At 42.6% G+C, this 11,764-nt stretch overlaps 1 protein-coding gene across 1 annotated transcript in view; it reads left to right on the top strand.

Moving 5' to 3' along the window:
- Positions 1–3,079: 3,079 nt before the first annotated feature.
- Positions 3,080–11,764, top strand: part of cntrl (centriolin) — a 66,594-nt gene continuing 57,909 nt past the window's right edge. The window contains exons 1-7 of the mRNA XM_046035041.1: positions 3,080–3,650; positions 4,699–4,783; positions 4,858–4,967; positions 5,110–5,240; positions 6,139–6,280; positions 6,640–6,826; positions 6,926–7,119. Of these exons, the coding sequence (XP_045890997.1) occupies positions 4,708–4,783; positions 4,858–4,967; positions 5,110–5,240; positions 6,139–6,280; positions 6,640–6,826; positions 6,926–7,119 (840 nt within the window). The 5' untranslated portion in view covers positions 3,080–3,650; positions 4,699–4,707. The remainder of the gene's footprint in view (positions 3,651–4,698; positions 4,784–4,857; positions 4,968–5,109; positions 5,241–6,138; positions 6,281–6,639; positions 6,827–6,925; positions 7,120–11,764) is intronic.

Genomic DNA, 11,764 nt, shown 5'->3' with positions numbered 1-11,764 from the left:
TAGTCTTAACGACTGTAACGACTGTCGTCACAGCAACAAGGAACACTAACGAACCAGCGGTATCGATGACCCGGGCCAACGACCCCACTGAGGTTAAATAGCTGAGTTTCCCTGCCAGTCAGTCAGAACTGAAGAAGTCCTTTGGATGAGGGACGAAACGTCTTCCAGTATCTTCAACCAAGTCCAGTTGCCCTTGATTTTAACCTTCGTTGGATAACTATGATGACTGAGAATCTTCATAGACAAATATAGTAATCCTTCTTCTCACCTACAACGCTCTTAATGGTCAGGCACCCTCTTATCTTAAAGAGCTCATTGTACCTTACTACCCCACCAGAGCACTGCGCTCCCAGAATACAGGGTTACTTGTGGTTCCTAGAGTCTCCAAAAGTAGAATGGGAGCCAGAGCGTTCAGCTATCAAGCTCCTCTCCTGTGGAACCAGGTGATTTAGCGTTATATAAATAAAATTGATTTGAATTGAATTGAATCTGGTTTATTTGCGGTGCTGTCAACTTCCCTTCACTGTTACACAGCTGTTCTACATACTGCCACTGGCATTACTGGAGGGGAACGTAGCTAACAGCGGGTATAAATAAACTGGAGACTTACGGGGAAATATTTATAAATGGGAGGACGGCGGGAGAATACGGTAAAATGCGGAGAAGGGTAGGGACGGTTGACAGCCATGCACATGATGGTGGTAGCAAGCTAGCTAAATGCTAAAAACACTCCAGGTACTCCTAGCACGACCCGACTGCTCCTGACTCCTATTCCCTAGCGCCCACCCCCTTACACATCTACAACAATCAAACACAAGAAACCTGAAATGAACATAAACAACAACCAATGAACGCCCCTAATCACCAACGGTATCACTGATTTTGGCAAATAACCCGACAGAGGTTAAACCGCTGAGTTTCCTAATTTTCGTTCTTTCTTTAGAAAAAAAAGTGAAAATACAATAAGTGCATTGCAACATACAAAAGGAAAAAGAAAATATTAGAGTGCCTTAATTCTGTGTAGCATACTTTCAACAAGGTGAAACATTCCTCACAGACTTTGGTCCATATTGACATAACTTCACACAGTGGCTGCAGATGTGTCGCCTGCACATCCATGATGTGAATCTCCCGTTCCACCACATCCCGAAGGTGCTCTGTTGGATTGAGATCTGGTGACTGTGGAGGCCATTGGAGTTCAGTGAACACATTGTCAACAGGTGTACCTAATAAAGTAGCTGGTGAGTGTATATGGATCAGTTGTCATCAAGCAGCTACAGAAACATGGTTCACCTTGCCAACTGGACTGGACTGTTTACAGTAAGGGACAGAGCAGTCTGTTACTTTCTTCACCTTTATTTATTCAGAGAAACTTTACTGAGAGGAAGCCTCTATTTTACAGGAATGCCCTGATTACATTCACAGCTGGAAGCTGGCCAGTACAACCACAGTCTGATCTGCTGGCCACTAAGCAGCTCCGTTGGAGTGGTTGGAGTTAAGGGCCTTGTTCCAGGGCACCAGTGGTGGTGATAGAGGGAGGGCAAGCAGTGCATGTTCACTTTTTCACGACTAGATTTCGACCTCCCGGTTGAAAGCTTGCTTCTCTAACCTTTTAGGCCACCACTACAAAATAAGGTTAGGTTCTTCAATGTGTGTTTACCAGTCTGTTTTTGCAAGTGCAATTTTCCCGTGCAGCCGTCTGCTGGGGCAGCAGCATCAGAGCCAGTGACACTAAGAAGCTGAACAAGAGGCTCTGTGCTGCCCTGCAACCTCTGCAGGATGGAAGGATGCAGCACAAACTGCTCAGAATGATGGACAACGCATCCTCTACACTAACTAACCTTCAGCCTCACAGTAATAAGAGAGTCACTCCTGCCCACTGCTATTAAATGAACATGACTCCCTTCTGGGCAGGAGAGGAGACTTATCTCTTCTGAATGACAATGCACATCCTCCACTCGTTGCATAGATACAATCAGAGAGACATAGCTTTCAGCCTTGTTTTATCTAGTAGAATAGTAGTTTGTATGAATATATATTTGTAAATGTGTTAATACCTTGGTCCCTCCTACTATTTAGTGCCATTTCTGCCTGGCTACTTTCTATGGTCCAAAAAGCTGCTGCAAGGCTGCTAACCAGGTCCAAACTCTCATAACACCCATTCTGTCCTCATTACATTGGCTTCCTGTTAAAGTCAGGATTCAATTCAAAGTGCTCACTTTAACATACAGAGCACTGCATGGTCAGGCACCTGGGTACATCTCAGACCTGATGCACCTGTATACCACCACTAGGCCACCAAGATCTTCAGACCAAGGCCTACTAGCTGTACCGCATGCAGTCGAAGCATTTAAAAATAAGCCTTTGTCTCCCCAAAAACCTTTAAATGTGAATATTCATGTGCTCTTTAAAATTCAAAATGCCGTAATCTTGATTATTCATGCACCTTTTAATAAACACAAACATATTGTTTATATTGAATGATGCCTTTATGGTTTAAATGTTTGATGCTTATGCAACTATCTGATTGCTCCACTGTTTGTGCTATTTTTTATTATTGTAAAGCTCCTAATTGAGCCTCTCGCTGTGAAAGGAGCTATATTAAATAAATGTCGCGTACTTACTACTTACTATTACAAAATGCGAAACCTCCCACGATGCTATGATTGTATCTGAAGGAGGGCTTGTTAAATCTATTACTTAAACTACTACTAAAGAAAAACATATTGTCACAGCCATGATGTTGATGTTGTTATTATTATTTCAAATAGGACATGTTCGATTTTAGGGAATCTATCTATCTATCTATCTAAACTGTCAAACCTACACTTGCGCTGCCTTTAAGTACAGTCGGAAACATTAGATCTGTCTGTTATACACAAGTTAAACACGTCTGTTAACGATCCGAAGAACCGACACTTTGCAGAAACAGTTATAAATCAATGCCGGGACATGAAAACGGGAAAGTTAATATCTGGTCGACGTGTGATCCGTATGACATTATACGCTTTTGACCGGTGAAGGGGAAGAAAACGAGTTTATGAGGAGACCTTGAAGGCAGCATCCACCTGCAGCTCGAGCTCAGCCTCAGATTTTCTCTGCCACCTGTTGGTTTGTCGGTTTGTGCTTCCAGCTGAGAGACAGACACGTGTCCGTGTTTACAGGTGAAACGCAGGTGTTTCTCTCGAGGCTCGGCGGTGACAGATGGTTACGTCACTTAACCCGCTTTGTATCGGCTGGTTCCCATGGAGACCGAGGATTAACCAACCCAACCGGGTTTAGCTGAGTTAGCTTAAAGCTAAAGTTACCGGTAACCGTCGGTTTGTCCCGACAGGTGTAACGTTACCTGAAGGAGCTGCTAGCTAACAGAATTCAAAGCGCTTTGTAGCAACACCGAGGACACGTAACGTTATTCCAGTCTGCCCAGTACGGAGCTTTACTGGTTATTATCGGCTTTAACTATGTGGGTTAACCACGTGAAATATATCTTATTAGTTTATTCTTCTTAACTAAGTTACCAACTAACGTTAGGTAGTCTTAATTAGCGAGTAAGTGCAGCTAACTGTAGTTTGTGGTGTTACACAGTTTTCTGTCACCTGATGAAGAAGATTTCAGTCTTGAGTTCACAGACGCACGTTGTTCAGATATAAGTAAGTAATAAGGCTTAATTAACTAAATAACCATATTAATAAATACATTATTTTGAGCTCTTAATGTTTCACAACAACTAAAACTCTTGCTGGTGTTTATTCATTTCAGCAGGTTGTAATTCAGGATGTGTTTTTGTCCAAAGTGAGATGCCAAAATCAAGTTTCTGTTTTCTGTTTTTATCCATTTTAGTTCACAGAGAAACTTTTCATCTCAGTCTTGTACATTTGTCAGATCATCCTTAACATTTGAAAAACAGGATTTCTTGAATCAGCAGCTCACAGTGGACCTGCAAAAGCCTGTAACTTGCTCAAATCCCTTAGTTTATCTCTCAACAGTGCCGCTGGTTATAAACCAGACAGTCAATGTGTTGTCATATAACAGTGTACTCTAAGTATTCTCTGATGGAAACTATGGCTGAGGTCTGGATCACAATGATTGAAAAAGCACGAAGCTGCACTTTTTCTCTACGACACATCAGTTTAAACAGTACAAAGTTACACGTTACTGTATTTGAGTTTGTTCTGTTGTGTGTTGACAGAACGTCACAGTCAAGATGAGACTGTTTAAGACGGGAATAAAATACACATGTTGCTGTCCACATCATCCACATAACAACTGATATCTCCATCGGCTCAGGACAAAAAAAGTCTATAATAGACAAGTAGAAAATCTGCTTGACAGATACTGACGACGTCTTCCACCATTTTGCGTGTATTGACTTCTGCAGTGAACTGATTCCTTGATGTTTTGGGGGGTCAAACTGTCAACAGAGAGAGACATGTACCAAAGCCACTGAGACAAACAGGGCAAAGACAGCTTTGCAATTTTTTGTCCACACATTCAGGCTGAAGCAACAGATTGAATAATATTTAATAGGTTTTTAAACTATCGGGGTTTTTTCATTGTAATCGTAACAGTGTTTTATTTATTTAAATAATATTGAACAGTTTGGTATCGCAGAGACGACCGGTTAGAGTTTATGTGAGGTAACAAAATGCAGCACAACACCTGTCTTCCTTCACTCTTCTCCCTGTTGTCTGTCTTCAGCCTGTCCTGATGTCTGGTCCAGAGGTGGAGGAGCAGAGGGAGGCCGGAGGAAGTGCAGGCTCCCAGGAGAACAGAGCAGGAGGAGGTAGAGGAGCTTTAACACCACGTTCCTCACATGATGACACCGTTTGTTAATCAGCACTCGTCCTCTCCTCTCAGGTATCAGGTATATTACAGAGAAACTGCTGTTGAAGCTGACTGGCTGTGAGTCTCTGGCTCTGATCCGGTCCCTCAATCTGTCGTCCTCGACTGGAAGCAAACATATCAAGGTCAGAACAAACTGATACTGCAAGTACTACAGCTGTTACTACTGCTACTGCTCCCACAGGCTCCGCTGATACTCCGCTATTACTGCTGCTGTTACACCTTCTGGGGGAGTCGGGGTTTATCAGTTTTTTGTTTGTGTTTCAGTTCATAGAGAACCTTCATGGCTGTCAGCGTCTGCAGGTTTTAAACCTGAACCACAACGTGATCCAGAGGATGGAGAGACTGAACGCTCTGACGCAGCTGAGAGAGCTGCAGCTGGCCCACAACAGCATCCAGTGAGCCTCACACACAGTTTACAGTCCACCTGTGCATTTAGGACTACACCTGCTCACAGGTGGTGCTAACCACCAGCTGAGGAAACATTATTAACCCTTAAACAAGAAGAAAGAGCAGGGGTAATATTTCTGCATTTGGTCTGAAGTTATGTCAAACTGCAATATTAGGCTGTCTTTGTTCCACTGTTGGGAGTCTATGGGATCAAATAATATAGTCATTGTCCCACAGCAGCCAGGAACTGAGCAAAGCTAAGCAAGTAAACTAACGCTGCCTGCACACTACAGCAGAGATTACCAACCAGGGGTACTTGTACCCTAAGGCAGAGGTCGGCAATAGGCGGCCCGCGGGCCAAAGCTGGCCCACCAGCACTAATATCTGACACCTGGTCAGATTACTTTGTGCTGAAATAGATCTCAGTCATGACAGCAAAAGTTGCTCACATAATCACTTCCTCCTAATTGATTGTGCCTACAAAATTAAAGCGCAAGATTGTTTTTGCAGCAATTCTTGTTTAATTGAGAGCTTTTACTTTGAAAAGTTCTGAAGGAAATTCAAAAGAGTCTCTGGCTTGCTTGAAAAAGAAATCTGAAAACGTGAGATCGGATTCCCCTGGATGAGAACAGCAGGAATTTCCTGTGCCTGGAGATGCTGGGGAAATGAAAATAAACATCCGTAGGATGATGTGGACAAATCGCCAGGACGTGCGCACTCCTGCACATGCTTAATTGTGCTTTATGTGAAAAGATTTTTCATAATAAATTTGTTGAAAAAGTAGAAAAATAAAAACAAGCTGCACCTGGGGATTGTCTTTGATGGTTAGTCGTGATATTACAGAAAAAGCCCTCTGTGTTAACCATTTAGCTGCTGTGTTTGTGCATCATCTGTGTTTGTTTGCAGGAGGATTGAGGGACTGGAGCTCATGTCCAGGCTGCAGCATCTGAACTTGTCCTACAACAGGATCGACCATGTTCCCGCGTGGCTGGGGAAGAAACTGCACTCACTGCACACGCTCCACCTGCAACACAACCTCATCACATCTGTGAGTGCAGGCCACGCCTCCCATTTGTGTCGCTTCTCATCTGGGTGTCGCTGTAGACAGTTTAAACAGTCATCCAGATCAATAAATGTTGCCTCATCTGTGGGATGTAGCCCCAATGCTCAATATTATATTTCATTAAACTGTTATTATTTCTTCTGATGTTAGCGGAGGCTCTTCCATACGTCTCTACTTATAAGTTCAAGTCTCTAAATGTTTAGAGAGATTCGGTTTACTGTGATGGAAAAGAGACAATAACAGGAAGTGGTTGGTAATTTTGCTTGATAAATGACTTTAACGATCGATTTGGTGATCAGGAAACAGGGTTATCTCTGTACCGGTGTGTGTGTGCTTGCTTGCAGTTGCACGAGGTGTCCAGGCTGCGTTCTCTGAGTAGCCTGTCGGAGCTTTCTGTGTCAGGAAACCCCGCCTCCTCTCTGCCGCACTCCCGCCTCTTCCTGCTCTACCACCTCAGGACTCTGGACAGGCTGGACAACCTGCCAATCACCCAGGAGGAGAGAGGACACGCCCACCAACGCTTCAACACCGGTACATCATTTCATACAAACACGAGAACATCTCCAAACTAACAGTATTTTCGTTTTACAGACACAAACTCTTGTTTTAATTGTTGGTGGTTGTGATCAGAGGAGCTGGAGCGTCTGCAGCGGGAGGTGGACGGCAGCCAATCAGAGCTGAGCCAGCTGCAGCGAGAGCAGGTGGCCGCAGTGACTCGACTCCACCAGCAGGAGGAGACAAACCAAACGCTGACGGCTCAGACAGAAACACAAAGACACACACACACACAGCTGGAGCAGGAGCTGCACACCAAGAGTCAGCTGGTATGACACACACACATGTTCTGTATCTATAACGACGCTTTGATCGATCAGTGTTGCAGATTGACCTCCTGAGAGAGAAGGTGTTTGACCTTTGACCTCCTAAGGCCTCCTGTCTCTCTCTTCTTCTTCTCCATCGCTTCCTGCAGCTGTTCTACAGAGCTGTCCTGTCTTCTTCTTCTTCTTCTCCTTCAGTCGTTTCCTCTCTGCTGAAGGTAGAGTCACAAACACTGTTCACACTCGCAGCAACCAATCACCTTTAAATTTACCAGACTGAGAAGAAAAAGTTATTTCCACCTCAGAGATATCTGAATGTTCCCGACTGCCTCCACACACTCCAGGTGGCGCTGTTGATCGTAATCTTTGGGCTGATCCGGACTACTGAGCTCTGAGTAAAAGATTCAGAATCAGAAAACACATTGATCAACATTCCAACTAAATGTAAATTTATCTCAGTTTTCATTAGCAGTCCCTTTGCCTGATGTTGTGAGGTATTAAATTAGGCAAGATTTTTAGGCTGTCTACACGAACATGGGTATTTTTGAAAGCGTGACTTTTTCTACATTGTTTCAGGTTACTGAAACCGAACATTTTTGAAAACTCCTGCCAGGTTAAGGATTTTAAAAAACGGCGGTTGTAGTGTTGTCGGGTAGACGATGACGAAGTCACGAAGTTTTTGCCTTGCGATGTCAGAGTGCTCGCCGTTATCTGCTGTGTTTGATGTCAGGTTGGGCGCCACTGCCTGCTTTGTTTATGATTTTATTAGGCTCTGATTTGCCAACATGGCTTTACGGTTAAGGCAAGGCAAGTTTATTTGTATTGCACATTTCAACAACAAGGCAATTCAAAGGTCATATCGCTGCCTGGTGCTTTGGCATGCTCTTGTCAGTGCTGGATAGCATGTATTTGCATTTTTGTGAGAGTTTTTTTTAAAAAGGAGGAAAAATTCCGGTTATAAAAATACCCGTGTCCCTGTGGACAAGGCCAGAATCAGCTTTATTGCCAAGTAAGTTTACACATACAAGGCATTTTGTTTGGTATTTTGATGCATAAGAATAAACATAGTTGGTTGAAATTATTAGAAGGATAAAACAAGTACTGCAGGTCAAGAATAATAAATATAAAAAATTGATAATAATATATAAAATGTAAAAGAATAAAAAATATATAGAATATGGATGTTATTTACATTACAGTTATTTATAATTACAGGGATATGCAAAAAAAAGTAGTAGTAGTTATGACACCTCACCAAGATGATATGACATAATGCAGTTTAAAAACAAACGTACAGACAACAAAAGTTAGAAAAGTACTGAATTCTGTGTTGCTCTGGTGGATAAAGTACGCAACAACAACACTCGTTACATGATTGAAGGATCCATCTTCCATCTCTAAATTGTCAGTTATCATCTGTTATACAGATAACGATTTATCTGCAATCATCTCAGATCGGCTGATACTATCATCATGCCGATTTCTCGGTCGGGCTCTATACAGTATCTCACAAAAGTGAGTTCACCCGTCACATTTTAGAAAATATTTGATTATCTCTTCATGTGACAACACTGAAGAAATGACGCTTTGCTACAACGTAAAGTAGTGAGTGTACAGCTTGTACAACAGTGTAAATCTGCTGTCCCCTCAAAATGACACATCACACAGCCATTAATGTCTAAACCGCTGGCAGCAAAAGTGAGTACACCACTGAGTGAAAAGGTCCTTGTACTTCTTAAACGATGCATCGATGAAATAATCTGTAGAGGCTTTGTGTACTGAAATCATTGTTAGCCGCAGCCCTAGTGTGCGGCGTATGGTCTGAGCACTGACAGACTGACCCTCCATCCCTTCAACCTCTGCAGCAAAGCAGGCAGCACTCATGTGTTTATTTCCCAAATACAACCTCTGGATATGACGCTGAGCACGTGCACTCACCTTCTTTGGTCGACCATGGCGAGGCCTCTTCTGAATGGAATCTGTGCTGCTGAACCGCTGTATGGTCTTGGCCACCGTGCTGCAGCTCAGTTTCAGGGTCTTGGCAGTCTTCTTATAGCCTCGGCCATCTTTAAGTAGAGCCACAATTATTTTTTTCAGACCCTCAGAGAGTTCTTTGCCATCAGGTGCCATGTTGACCTTCCAGTGACCAGCATGAGGGAGTGTGAGAGGGAAAACACCAAATTTAACACACCTGCTCCCCGTTCACACCTGAGACCTTGTAACGAGTCACATGACACGGGGGAGGGAAAATGGCTAATTGGGCCCAATTTTTCACTTTTGTTGCCAGCGGTTTAGACATTAATGGCTGTGTGATGTGTTATTTTGAGAGGACAGTAAATTTACAGTTATCCAGTTGTTTTATCATCCAACCCTAGTGTGAGCCACAGGAACTTTAACCCTAAACCTTAAATCAGTCCTACAGTTTGTCTCTTCCATAAAGAAGTTGTTCTTGTGAGAAGCAGATTTAAAAACAGAAATCTGTGCAGCTATCTGACAGATATCCTGACTTACAGTCTCTAAAACTGTAAGACTGTGAACAATCTGTAAATAAACACTGGCTCCTTCATATTATGGATTATATATTATTAAATATATATTAGTAAATATTTAACAGTTCAGTTATATTTTCTGTAAATTTTATCTCCCTACATGAAGGTCTAAAATGCTGTTTCAAATACTTCTACCTAGTGCCAGAACAAACATTTTGGGAAAAATCTAAATCGCTTAATTTTATTTGAACTATTTTGGTACACTTGAATATGTGGAGAATATCAAATCAAACCGTAGAAAACCAGGATGTGTAGTTGTAGAATGGAAGTTCCTCCTCAGAAGCAGCTTCTCTTCCAGTTTCGTGTCCAAAGTGAGACTTGTGTCACGTGTGTTATCACAGTACTAAAAGCTGTAACTCCTGCTTTCCCTGTGGCTTCTTCTTCTTCTGTCTCTGTACATCTAGCCCTGCCTTCCCATCTCTCTGCTGGCCGTGGTCTATCAGGTACTCTGACATCACATTAACATTCAATCTCCCATCATCCCTAGCTCGCTCAGACCCTCAGACCCCGGCTGTGTGATCCCAGGTAGCTTCACTCTGAGAAAAGTGTGTGTGCGTGTGTGTGTGTGTGTGAACGTCCGCCATCTTTAGTGTGTTTTGACCTGTAGTGTTCAGCATATCTGCATTACCTTCACCTATTCTGATAACATGCTCACTGTTAAAGTGAATAATGTTCTCAGATATTCAAAATTACCTTTATTAGAAACAGATATAACATTTCTGCATTTCTACTGTTGTTTAGCTTCAGCGTTTGCTGTGTTTTTTGTAACGTTTCTGCTGTTACAGTTTTTTCTGATTGCTTAAGCACATTTTTTTTAACTATTGGCTATTTTTGCAAAACTCTACACACAAATAAGAAAACTTTTTACCCAATTATCAAAACATTGTAGTTCTCTTGCAAAAGCGAACACAGCTAGATTAACTCTTCACACCTTTGTAAAAATGGTGTTTTCGTATCAAACAGTAAACACAAGCCATCATCTACTAAGCACACAATGTGCCAACTACACAATGATGGTAAGAATACAAAACACATCTGGCTTTGGCTTTCTCTGTGTACAGATGTCAATTTGAGGTCATACTTTTGTCATAGTGTCATGTAAACATACAAGGATCCAAACTTCAAGTATTGGTGTTTTTTTCACACTCATCAAAACCAAGACAAAGTCAGAACACAAAATAGTAATTTCACAAAAAAAGACAAACAAAAAAAAACAATCAGCCTACATCATGTCGTCTTTCTGGGTCCTGCCACAAAATTTCGTCCACATCGCATGATATCCTCCAGTCCAAGGCACCAGGGAAAATATCTTCTTGAATGCCGTATCCAGGCCTGACATGATGCCTGGTCAATATCTCCACATGCCTCCTCCATTGCCTGTAAAAGGGCTACCTGTTGATGAGGATGACGGTTGTACACTTTCCAGCGCCAGGCAGAGAAGAACTCCTCGATGGGATTTAAGAATAGAGAGTATGGAGGGAGGTTGAGTGCCATGAAGAATGGGTGGTCTGTAAACCAGTTGCGGACCAAAGCAGCCCTATGGAAACTAACATTGTCCCATATGATGACATATCGGGTCTGGTCTGGTCTGCTCTGGTCTCTGAACAGTGAGCATGTCATGTAAGGTGTCCAGGAATGCAATAATGTGTGCAGTGTTGTATGGGCCTATGGTTGCATGATGGTGAACAACACCATTTTGGCTTATAGCTGCACACATGGTTATGTTACCACCACGTTGTCCTGGGACATTGATGATGGCACGGTGTCCAATAATGTTCCTGTCACGTCTCCTGGTTTTACTGAGGTTAAAACCGGCCTCATCTACAAAAAGTAGCTCATGTCCCATGGCATCTGCTTCTAGTTCCATCACTCTCTGGACAAGACAAAACAAATGCAACACATCAGGCCCATGCACAGCACTACAGTATGCACTTCCAAATTCAGTACCAATGACACTATAGCTTACCTGCACATAGTCATATCGCAGTTGCTTTACACGTTCTGTGTTTCTCTCGAAAGGAACTCTGTAAATTTGCTTCATTCTTATTCTGTGGCGCGCAAGTACACGACTTAGTGCAGAAATGCTTACACTGTGTATATTT

This window comes from Micropterus dolomieu, linkage group LG21 (genome assembly GCF_021292245.1).
Source record: "Micropterus dolomieu isolate WLL.071019.BEF.003 ecotype Adirondacks linkage group LG21, ASM2129224v1, whole genome shotgun sequence".
Classification (NCBI taxonomy): Eukaryota; Metazoa; Chordata; class Actinopteri; order Centrarchiformes; family Centrarchidae; genus Micropterus; species Micropterus dolomieu.
This window is presented reverse-complemented; position numbering and strand designations above follow the sequence as displayed.